Source organism: Nyctereutes procyonoides, unplaced genomic scaffold, assembly GCF_905146905.1.
Source record: "Nyctereutes procyonoides isolate TBG_1078 unplaced genomic scaffold, NYPRO_anot_genome, whole genome shotgun sequence".
In the NCBI taxonomy this organism is placed as follows: Eukaryota; Metazoa; Chordata; class Mammalia; order Carnivora; family Canidae; genus Nyctereutes; species Nyctereutes procyonoides.
In genome coordinates, this window is record NW_026575144.1 from 10856322 (window position 1) to 10876915 (window position 20594).

At 47.8% G+C, this 20594-nt stretch overlaps 1 protein-coding gene across 1 annotated transcript in view; it reads right to left on the bottom strand.

Annotated features, from left to right (window-relative positions):
• The window catches only part of CUNH1orf198 (chromosome unknown C1orf198 homolog), a 33952-nt gene extending 29510 nt beyond the window's left edge, over nt 1-4442 (bottom strand). The window contains exon 1 of the mRNA XM_055308850.1: nt 4093-4442. Coding sequence (XP_055164825.1) covers nt 4093-4434 — 342 coding nt within the window. The 5' untranslated portion in view covers nt 4435-4442. The remainder of the gene's footprint in view (nt 1-4092) is intronic.
• Nucleotides 4443-20594: the final 16152 nt, after the last annotated feature.

Consider the following 20594-nt stretch of genomic DNA (forward strand, 5'->3'; position numbering starts at 1 on the left):
ACTGACAGGTCCCCTCATGGCTTCAAGGCACAGAAGCAGCCAATCTCCCTCTGTACCAGGCTGGTCATCCCAGTGAGGGGGGATCTGAGCCCTGATCTTTTTTTGCTGTATAGAAGACAGCAAGGGTACAAATGACACAGATGCCATGATGCTGGCCTAGGCAGAGCGGTCCCACCACGGAGGCAATGGTGATGTGTGAACCGAGCCCTGACCGTACTCAGGGCCACCAAGATCAATGACCACCAATACGTAATCAGCTTTCTACTTATTTTTTCCTGGATATGTAAGAATGACTAGAGGTTGGTCATACTTGGAGCCTGTATTTCACGATCTGACTTAAAACATGGGATACAAAAATGTTACTGGTGATGGGGGAGAGGGTGATGTCCTTGTTCTTCAGGGTAGCTGAAAGGGGAGGGGACACAATCGGAAGCTGATGTGACTGCTGATCCGGAAACAGGCCCCATTACGGTCACACTGGGAACAGAGCAAAGTGAAGCTTCAAACACGAGCCCCAAGGCACATCACCAGAGCCCACCAGGACAGAGTCCCTTCTCATGCGGACAACTCTGACTGGCTGACTCCAGGCTCAGAACAGCAGAAATGTATTTATTCCATGCAACAGCAGAAAAGGCTTTATTTCATGATAATGATTTCTGCAAGTGGAAACGGATAGACTAGCTAATAACGCACTTGACACCTAAACGACACAGGAGTTAGGGACACCTGCATACTTGAAAATCCACACGTAACTTCTGACTTCCCAAAAAATTTACTGAGAGATTACTGTCAACCAGAAGCCTTATCGATAAGAAAAGCAATCGATTAACACATATTTTGTATGTGTATTTACTGTATTCTTACAATAAAGTGAGAAAAAGAGAAAATGTTATAGAGAAAATCGTAAGGAAAATACATTTCCGGTACTGTATTTCACCCCAAAAATCTGCATATAAGTGGACCCATGCACTTCAAACCTGTGTCGTGCAAGGGTCAATGGCATTCTTGACCCGAAGAGGTTACAACAGGCCTTTCGTGGACATGACCTCTCCTAGCATCCCGTTAATGCCATTCCCATCACAGAGGCCAGAAAACCGCAGCTCAGAGAGGCCTGTGATTTAGTCTCTGTCAAAAAGCCAGGAGATGGGGGAGCCGAAACTCAAACCGAAGCCTGCCAACAGAGCCCAGGCTCCTCCTGTTAAGAAAGGCCCTCAGAACCCAGTATACAGGGTGGCCTTTCCTGGAAGTACAAAGAGGCTGGCGCCTGCTCATCATCTAGTCAGACAGTGGCTCTAGAGAGAGCCCATTCACTCAAAGCACCCGCCGGAGGAGGTCTGTCTATAGCTGCTGGGGGCGGGGGGGGGGGGGTCCAGCTGGAGGGCCCTGGGGGGAACATTCTCTCTTCCACAAGGCTGTGGAGGACCTGGGACATCAGGAGCCAGATCAAGTGGAAAGGGATAGGGTGCCCTACTCAATCTGGTTTAGGGCCCTTTTGGACAAACCTGAGTCACCTATCTGGGCCTCTTTGTCCAGCAGCGTAGCCGGGTAGACCAGTCCTCCCCTTATCCATCGCCTCCTGTGTCCAGGAGCCAGCCATCCTCCATGAACAGCCCTAGGCATGACACAACCAACTATGCTGGTGCCAACCTTTTGCCAGGTTTGGGGAAATGCGTTTTAAACTCCCTAGTGCTGGGGCACCTGGGTGGCTCAGTGGTTGAGCATCTGCCTTTGGCTCAGGTGGAGATCCCGAGGTCCTGGGATCGAGTCCTGCATCAGGCTATCCGCAGATAGCCTGCTTTTCCCTCTGCCTATGTCTCTGCTTCTCTCTGTGTGTCTCTCATGAATAAATAAAATCTTTAAAAAACAAAACAAAAAAACCCTCCCTAGCGCCATTAAAGCACACGGCCACTGTAAGCAGAAACAGACCCCAGGCAGCGTTCCTAAGTACCTCTCCTGAAATTCAGCCGCCCCCTAGCTGTCCACCATCTCTGCTCAAGTTGGTCAGAGGCATTCCAGGGCACCCTCTAGGCTGTTTTGTAAAACCGAGTTCGATTCTAAAAAACAGGAGGGTTGGCTCCTGGAAGGGCATGCCGTTACCACAGTGAGGAGTTCCATTTGCTTTTAAATCACACTGGGTTTACAAATTCAGAAACAGCTCAGTCTGGCACCCAGTTACGGAATTTGAGTACAAAATTCACTTGGCCACATCTTTCCTTATCAGTGATACTGAGCCCTTATATGGCAAGAGCTTTTTGATGCTGAGCAGGCATGTGGATATTCTTAGCTGGACACAAGCTAAGGAAAAATGACAGTCACTCTCCAACATCTGTAAGTACTTACAGGTTTACTTCCTCTCCTATTTACTTACTCATGACTTTTCCAAAGAGGGCCCGCTTGCTTTTTCATCCCCAAATCTGAGCACAAACACTGCAAATGTCTTTATACAGACATGGATTTTTCACACTGAAAATGTTTGGGCTCTTAAATACATTCTGAACCTATATTTTCATCCCTCCGGCTTACCACACCCTTGTTTTTCCTGGCAAAGCCTTCAGAGTTTCAAGTCCAATGGAGTGGAGACTTCTCTTTGAGTTCTGTCAGAATATGGCAATGCTGGCAGCATACTTCTCTCCTTCACACACCCATTATATTTAAGTGGGTTTACGACCACAAACATTTTGTATTGATAAATGTCTCAACACACCCAAGCCTGAAAATTAGCTTTAAAATTCAGAATTAAGTAGAATCCCTTTCACAATCCACAACGCCCTGGGGAAAAATCGCCAAGCTCCAGCTCCCCTCCTGCAGGCTCCCAGCCTTCAGAGTGCGGGTTTCATGGGTATACTTCATTTTTATACTTCTTGCTCCTTTCCACTTTGCCCTTCATGGTAAAAGTTTAGCGTGAAAGGCCAGATTCTAATGGTACCAAATGGATTTTAGGGAAACAAACAAACAAACAAACAAACAAAAAAAAACAGAAAGAAAAAGATCAAGTTTCTGAGCAGCAGTGAACACTCAGTCCTTTGTGACTTGGAAGAGGGCATCCCAGAGTTTTTTCTTGCATAGCTCTAGCTTTTCTCTCCTCTAGAAGTGTGGGCTCGGCGTCTAGACCAGAGACCCAGGGATGTCCTTATATGTAGCAAAGGCTTGATGGCGCCCATTCAAACTCACCCCTTCGTGTTCTGATAGAACAACAGGTCTCCATGCTCACCTCCACACCAGGTGAGCACGTCACATCGTGCTCACCTGGAAAACCTCTTACGTTTGGCCTCCTAACCCGGGAAGGCACCTCTCCCTTCTCTTTACCTTGCTTGACAACTTCACTCGCCCCATACAACTCATCACAAATACTATTATTGACACATGTAATTTCCTGAGTGCCTTCCCTGACAGGCAGGGGGCCGGTTTACAGCAGGACGGGGGAGGGGCGGGGAGAGAAACTGAGGATCTAAGAGGTTAAGTCGCGGGACGCCCGGGTGGCTCAGCGGTGGAGCGTCTGCCTCGGGCTCAGGGCGTGACCCCCGGGGTCCGGGGTCGAGTCCCGCATCAGGCTCCCCGCGGGGAGCCCGCTTCTCCCTCTGCCTGAGTGTCTGCCGCTCTCTCTGTGTCTCTCATGAATAAATAAACAAAATCTTTAAGAAAAAAAAAAAAAGTCACCCATGGCCGTAGAGCTACGGAGCAGAGTGGATTAGAACTCCGGCTTGGCTGGCTTAAAACCCCTTGCAGTTCCCGGGGTCCGCCTCGCCTTCGCCTTCGGCTGCGGGGGAGACCCTTCTTCTCCTGGAGACCCCCCCGCCGCGACTCTCCTCCCTCCGGGGCCCGACCCGCTGCGGGGAGACCCTTCTCCTGGAGACCCCCCGCCGCGACTTCCTCCCTCCGGGAGCCCCGACCCCGCGCCCGCGCCCCGCGCCCGCCGCCCGGGACGCACGTCCCCCGCCCGCCCGCTTCCACCCCCGCTCCTTCTCCTCCGCAGCCCCCACCCCGCGGCGGCGGCGGCGGCGGCGGCGGCGGCGGCGGCGCTCGGGCAGGGGCACCCGCCGGGCCGCTGGGGGCGCGGGGAGCCCAGAGAGCCCCGGCCGCGCCCGCACCCACCTCGTCCCCGAAGCGCACCACCTTCTGGCCCGTGGGCCCGCGCAGGCCGGGGAAGCGCGCCAGCTCCTCGGAGTCCCCCGGGTCCCCGGGGTCGCGCGGCGCGGGGGCGCCCGGCCCCACCAGGCACCGGTCGATGATCTCGTCCTGCTGCGCGGGCGGCAGCCGCGCCCACTCGGGCCCGTACTTCTCGCGGATCTTCTCCTTGTCCTGCATGATCTTCCTGGCCATGGGGCTCAGCGACGAGAAGTAGGTGAAGCGCTTCCGCTCCCGGTCGTCCAGAGGCCGGTTCCCGCTCATGACCGCCGAGCGCGAGGCCGCGATAGCCGCCGCCATCGACGCCATGCCCGGCCTGCCCGCCGCTCCCCCCGCTCCCCCGCCGTCCCGCCCGCGCCGCCGCCCGCGCCCCTCCCCGCGCCGCCCCCGCCCCCGGAGCCCCGCCCCCGCCCCGCCCCCGGAGCGCGCCGCCCTTCCGCCCCCAGCCCCGCCCCCGCGCCCGCGCCCGCTACTCCCGGGAACCCCGCGCCCCACGGCCCCGGGACTCGCCCTTCGCGCCGGCACCCCCGGGAGCCCCGCGGCCCTCACCCCCGGGTACCGCGCCCTCCTGGAGCCCCGCCCCCGGAGCCCCGCCCCCGGGCCCGCCCCCTCCCGGAGCCCCGCCCTCGGGCCCGCCCCCTCCCGGAGCCCCGCCCCGGGCCCGCCCCTCCGGAGCCCCTCCCCGGGCCCGCCCCTTCCGGAGCCCCGCCCCCTCCCGGAGCCCCGCCCCCCGCCCCCCCCCCCCCGGCGACTCGCGGTCCGCGCCCCTCTCTCGCGTGCTCCGCGCTCTGGGGCTTTCCCGCCGCTCCCCCGTCTCCGGGGCTCCCGTCGGGCGGCTCAGGGGGGCGGCCGCGCCCCGGGTCGGCCCCCGGCGGTCTGACGGGGTCGCTGGTGGCGACCGCCGTAGAGCCACGTGGTCCCTTGTTTGACAAAGGAAACTTTGGTCGGTGCGGTTCGCCCAGGAAAGCCCGGTTCCGGGCCCGGGCCGCCGGCCGCCGCCGCCCCGCTGCCGCTTTCCCTGATGCGCCGTCTCCTCCGCCTTCTTGGAGCGCGGCCGGGGCCGGGGCCGGGGCCGGGGCCGGGGCCGGGGCCGACCTGGGCCAGCGCCGGCAGCGTTCGAGGAGGATTCGTTCCCGCTCCTCCCGGGGAGACGGAGGAATGAGATGAAGCGCCCCGGGTGCCTCTCCCGGAAGGGCCGCGGGGCGCTGGGGCACGCCGGGGCTGGCTCCCCAAGCCGCCGCGTGGTCTTGCGCTTCCTCCCAGACCGACAAAGTGACAGGGTTTACTCTGGGATCTCAAAGATCACAAGAACTCTCAGCAGCTCGTTATTTGCCAACAAACTCAAGGGGGGCTGAAAGTTTGGTAGGCAGAGAAACCACACCCCAACAGTAGTGGGGCCAGGTTTGTCATCTTGAGGCGTGTCCCAGACCACAGAAGTGGGGACAAAGCCCTTCATTTGCTTTCCTATCAGGCTGTTTTGAACGACACTGACAGGTCTCAGATGAGAATGTCCTCTCTTAGAACAAAAGGTTTGCATTTCAGCTTTTACTTAGGGTCTTTGCCTCTAAAGTAACAGACAATTCGGAACACAGTCCTAGAAATAACTTGTTTTACGTGTGAGATAGCCTTTCATATTCCGGCCCAGAAATCCTAAGAAAATATTTTGGGGATGCTATGAATGTGGCAGGATCTACAAGAAAAGATACTGCTCTCGATAATGTTATCAGCAGAATATATTGAAGCAGTGGGAAAAGCCACCAGATAATAGCCTGGGTTGCATAGTATGAGGGACGATTTATGAGGCCACCCGGTTGAGAAGAGTTTGATGTTATTATTCTCTATTTAAATCGATGCTTATGTATATGCTGGGTACACTAACCTGAATGCACAGTACCTTACCTGTCTTGTTTACTGCTGGGAACGAGAATGCCTTTCAAAGTAAGTGCTCAGTGACTCTTTGTAGATTGAATCATGAATAAATAAATGAATGTTACACCGTTTGCATTATTATCACTCTAATCCTGTTTTCGTAATAGGTATGGGTCATGTTTAAAGATATTTTCTGGAAATTTAACTAACATTCCCTAGCTTGCTTTGAAATTCACATAGGAAAGTTTCTGTGTTATTAAGAAATGGTCCCATGTGGTTTTCTTTTCTTTTTTCTTTTTTTTTTTTAATTTTATTTAATTATTCATGAGACACACAGAAAGAGAGAGAGGCAGAGACACAGGCAGAGGGAGAAGCAGGCTCCATGCAGGGAGCCCGACGTGGGACTCGATCCCGGGTCTCCAGGGTCAGGCCCTGGGCCGAAGGTGGTGCTAAACCACTGAGCCACCCGGGCTGCCCCTCATGTGGTTTTCTAAGCAGTTGCAAAAATAAATGTTGCTTTTAAAAAAGCACAACCTGATTAAGTATATTTCAGATTAAATATAACTTATTGCCAGAGAAGTCATAATCTAAATATGATATGAGATAAACCAGGGACATTAGCCTAAATATGGAAAATACAGGATCTGGCTAAACAGGGATAATTCAAAGAAAACTTCTTCCAGAATATAAGAAGAAACTCAGGAATTAAAGCACTCTTACAGAAGACTTGACTGAAATTGGGGGTCGGGGTGGGGAGATGGGTTTTATATATATATATATATATATATATATATATATATATATATATATCCCATATATATATGGCTATATTTGTCATATTTACCTACATACCTACATGGAAGTTCCCTTGGTGTTTATGTATGGCTATTTCAGGACTTGGATCTTAGTTGAGGGTGAGGGCAGGGCTCCTTTCTGTTGCCCATCCCAAAGTACTCCCTACACAGCTGAATGTTGTGTATAAATGTCCGTTGAATGAATTTGTTGTCCCAAACAAGTAATTTGTGTGCCCACTCTCCCCATGGAGATACCTGGCAAGGTACTGGGAAACCACAGGGCAAGCGTTCTAGACCTGCTTCTAAGAGTTGATTGACCAGCTGTAACATTTTGCAAGTTGGCTGCCAAACCTAATGGTGAAATTCCAGACACAGTGGCAAAGAGATGACCATTTGGGGAAGGGATCCTTTGGATGACGTGACCGGGCAGTGTACTGGTAGATAAAGCCTGCGTTCCTTACAGATGCTTTCAGCTTACAGATGCAGGCAGGCTCCCTGAGCATGATGATTCATTCCCACATCTGTTACTGGTTATTCCAGCTGCTGCCCTGCAAGAGGATAGTTCTCTGCTGTTCATTCCCACATCCGGAAAGAATGGGAAATGGGCCAGATTGAGCCTGGTTTATTTAGAAGACTGGTACCCTGGCCATTGAAGAGCAGCATTCATGTCTAAGACAAGGGAGAAAGAAGGGAAGAGAAGGAGATGAATTTACAAATCTTCTCTTGGCAGAAAATGAGAAGTGGGGTTCTTTTTCCAGTCCAAGGGAGAGCTTTCGCTGAGACAGCCATGGTCTGTCACCAAGTCCAGGCAGGTGTGAGGCACTCCCTACACCCTCAAGAACACAGTCATCTTCTCTGGGCAAAGCCATATGACCCGCATGAGGCTCAAAAGTGGATTTTCCTCTGTTGACATCATAACTTTGTGTAACAAAGACAACCGGCTTAACTGCTCTGTGAAAAATGCTAAAAGGCCTTTTGAAAACAACACCAAAACCCTTCTGCCTGCCTGAAAACTTACCTGTATAAAAGCCTCTGAGATTTTTAGCCCTCTCTAAAAATCTAAATAAGTCTAGAAGCAATTATTCAGTCTTTTTTCCCTTCATCTGAAATTCTCACCCCACTATCTCCAAAAATAGAAATCTCATCCTTAAGACCTAGCTCAAATGCCCCCTTCTCCATGAAGTCCTCATGATTGCCTGCATTCAAAAGAAATAGGTAAACACAAAAGAGACAGTTCATCTCCTTTATAGCTTGATCTCAGATAGACTTCAGTGTCTCAGGAAGGACGATATCAACATTTTTGGCATTATACAGGCCACTACCGAGTTCATGTGTTGAATCCCTAATCCCCAGTGTCTGGAACTTGGAGGTAGGACCCTTGGGAGGTGATTAGGTCATGATGGTGAGCCCCCATGATGGTATCTTGCCTTCATAAGAAGATGGGAGATCGCGTGCCTCTCTTGTTGCCATCTTCACTACGTGAGGGATGAGGGAGCCATCTGAAAAAAGACTTCAAATTCATATCAAGTCTTTGGTTTAATAAGAGTGTATAAATATAGCTAGAGGGAGAGAGAATGGGGGGGCAGATAAAAGTAGCTTCTGGAGAGGAGGGTGTGAAAAAATGGGCAACACTCTATTGACTGAGAAGTCAAGGGACTCCCTCACTCCTCTAAACTGTTCTTGACTTCTAAGAACTCCTTGATGTGGAATGCATGTTCCTGCCTTCTGTTCCTCTCTTCAGGCTGCCCCCATGACGTTTGTTAAAGAGGGTTCCTGACTCTTAGCTTGTGAATGTAGATGGTCACTGTAGATGGTCATGCCAGCTGTCTTGGGGAGTTTAGTGGAATCCACTAGAGCTCTCTGCTTGGCAGGAGACACAGTCTGTTTGTTCCTGTACCTCTTTCATCAGCAGCCAGAGCTCAGGGACTTGGTCAAAACTGCATACAATAAAAAAGACAGACTTCTGGTTATCATAATATTTTCACTATACTGTCCCTGCTGGGATGGAATCTATGTCCTTGATTCCCTTGAACCTGAAATGCCATTGAAAATACTGAGATGCTATAAAAAATGGAAACAAATATGGAAAAGTAAAAACCATTGTCTGTTAAGTTTCTGAGATTGTATTTTATGTTTTAATTTCTGTGAAAATATTGGTTTAAATTCTGTGGAAATATAGATACATTAAAATTGGCAAATGCCGTGAGTCATTCACATCTCCAGAGTGTGAGATGATACAGAACACTGAAAATATGAACTATGTGTTCTGGTGTCAGGGAATCTGTTGTTTGCCTAACACAAGACTGGAAGGAAGGGTAGCTTGCACCTCTTCCGAGGGCTCCTGTCTGAGTAAATGAAAATCACTGGGCAATGCCCAAGGGGAGCCCTTAATAAATACTTTTTAAATGAGAGGTGGATGGAGGGGGAAATATGGCCAATAATGTGGTCTTCAAATTTTGTGTCCTGGTCTAGCTCACCACTTCTTCCTCTAGGACTATGCAAGAAACAAGTTGTATCATGTTTGTAATGCTCTTCAAAAATCTCTCTTGTCCTTTTCTACCACTGCCACCATACAACGCCAGGTCTTACCGTCCATCCTGGCCTGGTTGGTCTTCCGAAGTCCATGCCACTCCTTGACAACCACCCTGCATACCCCTCTGCCAGCCTCCTCCCTACTCACAAACCCTCTGCTTGGGCATCTCCCTTTTTGTTATCCCTTAAGCCTAAATTCTCTCTGGCCGTCACTGGCCTCTCTCCTTCCCAGCCCATCACCAAAGCCTCAGGCGGGTCCATCCTCCCTTCCGGCTCTGTGCCCATCAGTCCATCCAGTTAGAAAGCTCAAATTTTTTTTAAAGATTTTATTTATTTATTCATGAGGCGTACAGAGAGAGAGAGGCAGAGAGACAGGCAGAGGGAGAAGCAGGCTCCCCGTAGAGAGCCCAGTATGAGACTCAATCTCCAGACTCCGGGATCACAACCTGAACCAAAGGCAGATGCTCAACCCTGAGCCACCCAGGTGTTCTTTTCTTTCTTTCTTTTTTTTTTTTTTAAGGTTTCATTTAAGGTTAGAAAGCTTTTATTCCTCATGTCCACTCATCCAAATTCTACTGATGGTCACCACATCCCTAGTGGCTGTGGCATCCCTGGCCACCAGCACAGTAGAAAGCATACAATTGGTGTTGACTGCTACATAAAGACAATGGTCAAGTGGCTCCAGGGACAGCCAAGAGACTCCAAGGAGGCCATAGTGGTCACAAGGTGGCTCTCTGCCCACCTGTGCATGAGCTGTCCCTAAGTCGCCTCTCCACCCACCTCTTTGTCCCTTCTCCCTGCTGGTGGTACCTCCAGGCTATTGACCTGCACATGGCCAATGCAAACTCCCTGTCCACTGGGCATGGTGGAGCTCCTTTGGGTCCCTAGAAAAAGTGTTGCACTGGAGACCTAGAAATATGGACAGTTCTGATTAAACTGTGTTGAAAACACCATAAAATAGAGAAAGAGTGGTCAGGAAAGCTACATTTCAGACATATTAGTTATGTTCTTACATTAATAACCAATAGCTGGATGGCATTGACTCTGTACAATCTCTGCATTCGTTTCTAAACCATTCACGAAGAGTAAAAGCCAGGCTTTCGGTGTATCGTATACGTGAGGGCAGAGTCATAGAACTTCCTGAAGCTAATCCTATCTGTTTAGTAGAAACTTTCATCGAAGAAGCTCTGAGTGCTGTAGACGTGTCAGCACTCCTATTAAGAAGGAAGTTGGGGCACCTGGGTGGCTCAGTGGTTGAGCATCTGCCTTTGGCTCAGGTCACGATCCTGGGGTTCTGGGATCAAGTCCCTCATGAATAAATAAAATTTAAAAATCTTAAAAAAAAAGAAGAAGAAGAAAGAAGTTACATTTCCCTCACTTAATGGTTGGGAAAACAAGTATAGATAGTGAAAAGTGACTTGCTCAAGCCAGATTACAGTGATGAGATGGGGATCTCAAGCTAGTGTGCCAACACAGCATGTTCCTTGATGCTCATTCAGGTGCTCACCAACTCACTCACTATGCACCAGACACCATGCTGGTCACTGGAAAACAGCAGTGCCTGAGACCCTGTCCTTACCAAGCTTATCACTGAATAGGCGAGACAGAAAATGAAAAGCATACAGACAGAATACCCAGAAGGCATATGAAGGAAACACACATCTTCTGAATTTTTACTGCGCTTCCTCATAGCATCCCTGCAAGGAAAGGATTCTACGTGGGAGCACAGGGAAGCCCAGAAGGTCAAGCATGTGTCCAAAGTCTCTGCATGAGTCTGTGCAGACCAGGAATCTGGCACACTGTTGTTTACCCCCAACATCCACCCACTATGGAGCCAAAGTGTCCCCACCCTAGTCACTGGGCCTGGTTCTGTAGCCCTGGCTCTGGGTGCCACCTCCCTGCTTTCTCATAAGTGTTAGTTAGACGAGTCTCTTCTTCCACAATCATCAAGGCTCAGGGGAGATACAGCCTAAGGAAGGGGTGGACTCTGTCCACATGGCTTAGGACCTCACCACCTTGGGGGAGACTGCAGGACGTTCCCCAAGCTCCCACTCCAAAGAATAAGCCAGCAGAGCATGAGCGGGTGCTTTGACGTTCCCCGAAGCCCCAGTGGGTCTCCACAGTCTGGTGAGAGAAAGCAGAGCTTCCTTCTCCCAGGTGCTCTGCCTCCCGCCACCACCTCCTCCTGGGGCGACCGAGCCTTAACCACAAGCCACAAGCGTGTCAGACAGGGCTCAGGCTTGTAGCAGGAGCTCTCCACACAAAGTGTTGCCTCATAACATTCAGCGCTAAGCTTCAGAAACAGAACAAAACAGAAATTCCTCTCTTTCCCATCTATACACAAGGAGCCTGGTACTATAAACCCAAAGCCTCTCGGTTATCGACTTTTCTGCTTTTTCTAGGAGTTTTAAATGTGTTGAGAAAGACAAATGGCCCTTGTTCGGCTGGTGCTTTTGTAGCTGCCCGTCCTTGGTGGCAATCCTTCCCCGGCTAGACGGCTGTGTGGCCTTCCCGCGGTGGCGGAGGTGGCCGGGGAGGGAAAGCAGCTCCACGGAGGCGGAGGCGGAGGCGGGGTGTGAGCTCCTGAGCCAGACCACCTGCATTCCAATCCTTGCATCACTGCGACCATGGTGTGACACAGACAGTTCCCTCTCTGTGCCTCAGTTTTTCTCTTTGTTAAAAAAAGATTTTATTTATTTATTCACACAGAGAGAGGCAAAGACCTAGGCAGAGGGAGATGCAGGCTTCCCGCAGGGAGCCCGATGTGGGACTTGATCCCAGGACCCCAGGATCATGACCTGAGCAGAAGACAGATGCTCAACCACTGAGCCACCCAGGTGTCCCCATGCCTCAGTTTCTATATGCCTTCAGAGAGGATAATGACTCTGAAGCAACTACTTCAGAAAGTTTGTATTTGGGTTAAAAGAGAGAAACCATGCGTATAAAGTCCTTAAAAGAGTACCTGGCACATAGTAAGTGCTAACTGCTATCAGGCTCAGGGAATTCGGCTCCATGCCAGGAACAGAGAGATGTGGCTGTATGGCTTGTGTCTGTTTACAAGAAGAGAGCCCCCGCCCCTGCCTCTAACTCCCCAACTCGAGGAAGTGGGGGAGCAGCTTTCAGATAGGCTTTAAAGATTCTAGGTGAGCTATAAAGTAGCTCCAAAGTGTGGAGGAGCAAGCAGTCCAGGAGACTGGGATCCTGGCGGGGAGAGTGGGAAGGAAGGGAGGCAGATTTCTGAGGAGGAGGGGAAGGTGGAGGGCTGCCCATCGCAAGGGAGGGAAGCCAGAGCAGAGGAGCTATGTGGAAGGGAGAGGCCTCAGGGGTCCAAGAGGTGGCCTGGGCTCAGAACCTTTGGCAAGGGAAGGGGCGCTGGGGTGGCTCAGTCAGTTAAGCATCCGACTCTTGATTTCAGCTCAGGTCACGATCTCAGGATCCTGGAATCGAGCCCCACGTCAGGCTCCGGGCTCAGCAGCGTGTCTGCTTGAGCTTCTCTCTCCATCTCCCTCTACCCAGTGCCCCCAACCCAGCTCACATACATCCTATCTCTAAAATAGAGAAAAAAGAGCTTTAAGCAAGGGGCAGGGCCCCCAGAGAGGTCCTTGGGTGGCACCCACCTCACAGAGCACAGCCTTCTGCTGTGGAGCCTGTCCTATCTTCCTCACATGGAGAGTGCAGGAAGGCTGGCAAGGGAGGAAGGCCCTCTGTGGCCTAGCTGGGGCACCTCTGATGGCTCAGGGAACTGGGCCCAGGGGGACAGATGCACACCATGGGCATGCAGCCTGGTGTGGGCAGAGGTGTGGGGTGCACAGGGTTATTTTGGGAGGGCCAGGCATTTATACCTTGTGAGGGACCAAAGCTCTGTCTCTGACTCCAGATGACAAAGACTGTTTGCTTGACCAAGCTTTCATCAAGCTCCTGAACCTTCTCCCAGGCTTGTCTATGCACGGCAAAATCCAGTTTCAGCAAGAACCCTGCTGAGTCAGTTTAACCCGAACGCCCTGCCCTCAATATCTAGTCGGGTGCCTCATGACACCTCCCTGCTGGGTGACACTGGATCACCTGGGATCATCTTCAGCAATAATCCTGTGAAATCTGTTCAGGCAGACCCCTGATGTTTCCTTTAGGTAACTTCCACCCACTGACCCCCACCTGCTCCTTGGCTGGAAATGCCTGCTCGCCCATTCTGTATTCAGAACTGTGCTGGTTCCATGCTGAGAGCTCTCTCCCTGTTGCGATAGCCTTGAATAAGATCTGTTGTTACTGCTTTAACTACTGGCCGGCTCTGGTTTTGCTTGGACACAGGCTGCATTCTCTCCCTCTGCCCAGGATCCTCCTCTGCATCCCGAGAAGCACCGGGGCTGCTTGGCTGGCACTCTGGTTCCTTTACCATTCAAATGTGTCTGCAACATCTCCTATCTGTTTCCAAGTGGTCTGAATTCCTCTCCATTCCCTTATTTACTTTGTCCCATTTTCTCACCATTTCCAGGTTCTCGTCATCTCCTCCCGTCCTCTGTCCCTAAGAGCCAAGGTCCTTGCCTCCACACCACTGGCTGTCATACTCAGCCCCCTAAGTGTCCAGCCTTGGGGCTCCCCTAACCCTTGCCTCCCTAAACTCCCCTCCTGGATGAGAAAGAGATATCTCTGTGGCCCTGGTTCCTGTGGGAACACTTCTCTCAGGATTGTGTTGCTGCGCTGCCATCCTGTATTTATTTCGGCCTTTCTCACCATTCCTCCTTGTTGCCTTATTCCTGCCCAGGGCCCAGACTCCTGCTGTCTCCTCTCATGTCACATCATCTTCTCTGCTTCAGGATTATCATAGCATCGACGGCCTCTCCTCCAGCATTTTCCAAATGTGTCCCCTAGGGTTCCAAGGAATAGTAAATGTTGTTACTCAGGCAGCTGAGAGTCTGCATTTCCACCGAGCTTGGAGCTGATGTGGATGCTGAGGACCTGTGAGCCTCTGTGAGTAGCAAGGATTGAAAAAGCAGAGTGCCATGCAAATATCTAAATTCTCTGCCTAGCAAAATCGGGAGCATTTGGGGTTTCCTTGCAGTGTAAAAGGGTCTAGGAGAGAGAGCCAGAAGAACCTGGAAGATGTGGAGAAAGAGAGACAGTGAGAACAGCCACAGTGCTTCCTGACCACAATTTGAAGATGTTTGTGCTGTGTGATTGTGCACTAAAGCCCCCCACTGCTGTTTCTCCCTCCAATTCAGGAAAACATGCTACCTAGAGCCAGCCACCCTAATATTCATGGGGGCCAGAGCAGAGAGAGGATCATCTACCATGTCCAAATAGTTAAAAGTTATTACTCAGGGTAACAAAAAATTATATATTAAAAAATCATGTATTTATTACATATAAAATACATCATATTAGATAACTATATATTTTATTTATTTTATTTATATTATATATACTCTTAACTTGAAAAATATACCTTCACGAAGACCTAGAAGGCGAAGTTTGAATTTAGAAGTTTTGGAATCCTTGGAGTTCACCTAAATTGGTGGCACAGGGTGGTGGACCCCTGGTACCTTCCCTGCACATCCAGCTCTGACCAGCACTGTGAGAAGCCTCTTGTGCAGGCATGGGACACACTGGCCCATCCATCTGAGCCATGCCAGCAAAATCTGTGCTTAATTCACACCTATTGAATTATAGATACTCAGCAAATATTTTTTTAAGAATCTAAAGGACAGGGCCAATATGGGAGAAGTTACACACCATCTTTTCCATAAGCCTGTGACCAGAGTGAGCATGAGAGAACTATGAATCAGCTATGCTCTTGGCTAATCTTGAAGGATGTTAGACTACGCCAACCCTCAAAAAGCCATTTTGGCATAAGGATTATTTTGAGATGAAGGCAATTGAAAAGAACTCAATATAGGAAAATTTCCCTGGCCTCCCTCTACTTGCCAAGAAGCAGGACATCAATTTACAAAGGCATCCCTTTTCCCTCTCCTATGAGGAAAGATAACGGCTAATCACCTGAGACAACGTTAAACCCTTATCATGGAGAAAGTATAGACTCAGATCTGTATAACAAATCTTACTATGGACTTCTGTGCTTTTCCTAGTAACCTCTCAAAATTCTCCTCCCCTGCACCTTTTTTTTCTTGTCTTTAGTTGAAGATGGTATTTAAGCCAGAGTTCTAAGGCACCTAAGAGTATTATTCATTTTTTCCTATCTTCCATGTATACTTGAGGTATACATGTCAATAAAGCTATCTGGTTTTTTTCTTGTCAGTCTGTCTTTTATTACAGGGGTCTCAGCCAAGAACCAAGAAGGGTAGAGGGAAAATTATTTTTCCTCTTCTACAGTTTCATTTATTTCTTGTTCACCTTTCACAAAAGGAATGTTTAAAAAATATATTTGCCCTCCTAAAATGAGTTCTGAATATAAGCCAAATACATTATGTAGTGTTAGAAGAAATTATAATCTATTCCCATGTTAGAAGAAAAAATTTGTGTTTCATTACTGTTTTGTGGGGTGGGGGGGCACCTGGGTGGCTCATTTTGTTAAGCATCTGACTCTTTTTTCTTTTTTAAGATTTTATTTATTTATTCATGAGAGACACAGAGAAAGAGGCAGAGGGATAGGCAGAGGGAGAAGCAGGCTCCCTGTGGGGAGCCCGATGCAGGACTGAATCCCAAGACCCTGGGATCATGACCTGAGCCAAAGGCAAATGCTCAGTCACTGAGCCACTCAGGTGCCTCAGCAACTGACTCTTGATTTCAGCGCAGATCTTGACTTCAAAAGTGTGCGTACAAGCCCCACATTGTGCTCCACATTGGGCATGGAACCTTCTTTAAAAAAAAAAAAGCTTCATTATTATTGTTGTTGGATCTTTGGAGAGATGGTTTGTCAGAGTTCAATATAGCATCTTCCTAAGGGACTTTCAAAAATAATTTGGACCATGATCAATATCAACCTTATATGTGACACTCTATAATCCAGACAAAATAGAAACTTAACCAGAATCCAGTAGAGCCACTGAGACTTGGGACACTGTTGTTCCTATAACAGAATCGTGGGGGTGAGGAGGGTCCCAGAAAGGATGGTTACAGTTGTTCTGGGAAGGTACAGATGTCAAAAATCACACAGAAATCTCAACAGACTTGAAAATGGGTTGAAAGTGAGGGCCAAGGAAAAGTGGAAGTAACAGCCAGCAAGCTCTGAGCTCAGATAACATGGAGAATGGTGGGACAAAGGGCAGAAACGAAGAGTCAGGGGGAGGAACTGAGTATTGGGGGAAGGGTCTGAAGAGTTTGGCTACACACACATTAAGTTTGAGGGACTGGGAGTGTACGCAGGTGTGCAGAGTTAGTAGCCACCTGGAAACATAAGGCTAGGGTTGACAGGAAAGTTAGCACCAGAAATTGCATCAAGATGAGGCTTAAAATCACAAGAACAGATGTGGGACAAGGAAAGGCCTAAGACAAAAACCATGGAAGAATGCAGTTCCTGTTAAGGATCTGACCGGGCATGAGAGGGCCAAGGTTGCAAAAAGGGAGTCAGGGCCAGGGGCCAGGGGAACCTGCTCTTTCAATAATGCTTGGTGATGCAGCTGAACCTTCTTTTTAAATGAATCTAATCACGTCCTTCCCATGCTTTAAGATCTACCTTTAGCAACTGCAAGACTCTCCAATGCCTTCTGCTCTATGCTGCCTCTACAACTCCATCTGCAAGCCATCCAAAGGATGCCATGTACCTTCTCATCTCTGGTTCTTTTCTCCAAATTTTTCTTCTGGGAAGTTCCTTCCATCCTACCTGACAAGGTAGTCAGCTCCCAACAATCCACTTCAGGAGGAAATAATTAGATCCTTTTGGTTTCCCCACTGCACTTTTTATGTTTTTGTGTGTGTGTGGTTTTTTTTTTTTTTTTTTTTTTTTTTTTTTTTTTTTTTTTTTTTTTTTACTGTTACTGTCATTTTGTGTTATTACTATGTCTTCTTACTGAATTAAACCCAAGATCAAGCAGTCAGACTAGGGAAGCAAGAAAAGGCACCCCAAGAAGAGAACAGAAGCCAGATAACACTAGAACCATGGACAGAGTAAGAGAAGGCATCAAATCAGAAGCAAAGATGGAAACAAGAGACCATCTGAAACTGATGTTGGTGCACGCTCTAGAACTAGCAGACTGGGGAGTAAGTGACAGCATTTGGACATTTTACCTTGTTTGGCTGGTAAGGTGGGCTTCTTGAAGCCCTCCCTGATCTTCCAGCAGCTCTGCCCTCATGGGACTGGGGAACAGAACGTGGCCTGACACACTAGTCTCACCTGAGATTTGATAAACATACTTTTCTAACTCATGAGGACACTTTTCTGACTTGTTCAGATTTGATCACATCCCCCAGACTCCTAGTAAAATCCATACCAAAACCTCCTGGAGGATGCTTCCATCAATGGCTTTAGTCTTTTTGAAGCTTCAAATGCCAGTTATGGGGGAAGGATCCATCTAACTCAACCATTCTGTTAGTGCTCATTTGACTAAGAAAGTCTCTGGATGTTTCTCTCACTTAACCAAAAGGAAAGAAAAGCCAGTGGTTTATGTGGGACAATGTGATTGTCCTTTTACCCTCAGATATGTTTCTCTTTCTGACCTGCCCACATTTTTCAGTAATACCTATCACTAGAATTATTATTTCGGACTTGCACGTGATGTTAAGATTATGCCTTGAATACTATAGACAAAGCTTTTCAGCTGATTTCTGAAATAAGGTGACTTCAGGCTGGGAGCTTTTTCAAAATCTTGACTATAAAGGAAGCATTTAAATGGGACATTACAAAATTTTAAAGCAGTTAATTATTTCCCGAAAGGAGTCCTAAAGAGCCACTTACTCTTTTTTAGGTAAACTGTATTACATTTATTTTTAAGAGTTTGTAAATTATAAAATATCTGATTCAGTAATATGAATTTTTTTCCTCTCCATTTCAGGTAATTTTACTTACTTAATTTGTCACTTAAAATTAACTTTGATCATAGTTTAAAATTTAGTTTAAAAATTAACTTTGATAATAAAAATAATGCATTTCAACATAAAAATATTTGAAAAATAGAGAAAATACAATATAACTACATAAACATTCTATTTTGTATACTAGTCTTTCCTCCATGCTTATGTATGCAAACTACAAATATTAGTAGACTTATTTTTCCCATTATAATAGTTATTTTTTTTTTTAAAGTAATCATTTTTTTTTTTTATAAATTAAATTTTTATTGGGTTTCAATTACCAACAAACAGAATAACACCCAGTGCTCAATCCCGTCAAGTGTACCCCCCATGCCCGTCACCCATTCACCCCACCCCCCACCCTCCTCCCCCTCCACCACCCCATTCATTTCCCAGAGTTAGAATCTTATTTCTTCTCTCCTTTCTGATATTTCTCACCCATTTCTTCTCCCTTCCCTTATATTCCCTTTCCGCATATTATTCATATTCCCCCCCAAATGAATAGAGAACTACCCCGTTGTACCGTCTCCGGTTACTGTGTCCAGAGTTCAAAAAGGGTGTTGCCTGAGTTTCTCCTCTGGGATTTTGATGGACATCCTTGTCTCACATTTAGATCTTTCATCTATTTGAGTTATATCTTTTGTGTATGGTGCAAGAGAGTGGGCCCAGTTTCATTCTCTGCATGTGAATTCCAATTTTCCCACACCATTTATTGAAGAGACTGTCTTCGTCTAGTGGGATCGTCTTTCCTCCTTTATCGCATATTATTGAGCATAAAGTTCAGGTCCACTTCTGGTTTCTCTGTTCTGTTCCATTGATCTATATGTCCTGTTTTGTCCAGTACAACACTGCCTGATGAACACACAGCTTTTGTAGTACAACACTGAAATCCCTTGCATTCGCGATGCCACCCTATATGTTTTCTTTTTTAAATTTCCCCTGCTGTTTTGGGGTGTTTTTCCCTGATTCCACACAAATCTTAAAATATTGTTTCTAAGTCTCTGAGAAAGTCCAATGGTATTTTGATAGGGATTGCATTATAACGTGTAAATTGCCCTGGGTAAACATTGACATTCACAATATTAATATCTCCAATCATGAGCATGGCAATTTTTCCATCTCTTTTGTGTCTTCCTCAATTTCTTTCAGAAGTGTTCTGTAGTTTTTTAGGGTATATTTGGAGAACCATTTGATGGAAATGTGTCTCCAACCTTTTATTTTCAGGTTGTAGGTGTCCTTACTGTCTAAAATGAGTCCCTTGTAGATCAAAAATAGATGGTCCTGTTTTTTTAATCCAGTCTGAAACTCTGCGCCTTTTGAATGGGTCATTAAGCCCCATTCACGTTCAGAGTACTTTGAACTTCTTCTTAAAGGGAGTTTTAAGATCCCCTTAAAAATTTCTTGCAGAGCTGTTTTGGGAGGTCCACATATTTCTTCTCAGTTCCTGCCTGATCTTGGAAGCTCTTTATCTCTCCTTCCATTTTGAATGAAGCCTGCGATAAGTATTCTGGTTGCATGGTTCTTCTCATTAGGACCCTGAAATATATCCTGCAGCCCTTTCAGGCCTAGCCACTTCTCTGTTGAGAGGTCGGTCTGTTACCCTAATAATCCTCCCCATGAAAGTTTCAGACTTCTTGTCTCGTTATGCAGCTATAAGGATCTTCTCTTTATCTTTGTACTTTGCAAGTCTTCACTATAAGATGGTCGAGGTGTTTTTTAACGGTTTTTATTGAATTTAGGGGGGATCTCTCTATTTCCTGGATCTGAAAGCCGTGTTTCCCTTCCCCAGATGAAGTTTTCAGCCTAGGATTTGTTCAAATACATATTCTGGCCCTCTGTCCTCCTTTCGCGCCCCTCCCGGGAACCCCAATTAAACGTAGGTTTTTCTTCCCTCAGCTGTCTTTAGTTGCCTTAAATCTGTCTTCCATGTCCTTCAATTTTTTATCTCTTTTTTCCTCAGTTTCCCTCTTTGGCCATTAACTTTTCTATCTTGTCACTCACTCGTTCTTCCACCTTGTTAACCCTCGCTTAAGGAATTCAAGTTTTGATTGCTCTCATTCAACTTGATTTTTAAATTTCTGCACTGATTGATCTTAAATTCTGCAGTCATGAGTCTCGTGAGGCTTATGCTTTTTTCTAGAAGCCATCCCAGTAGCTGTAGAATAATGCTTCTGTAATTGGCTTTCTGACATTGAAGTGTAATCCAGATTTTGTAACTCTGTGGGAAAGAGGGCTGTTTCTGATTCTTCTTTGAGGTGAGTTTTCCTTCTATCATTTTGCTCAGTGCAGAGTGGCCAAGAAACAAGTTGTATT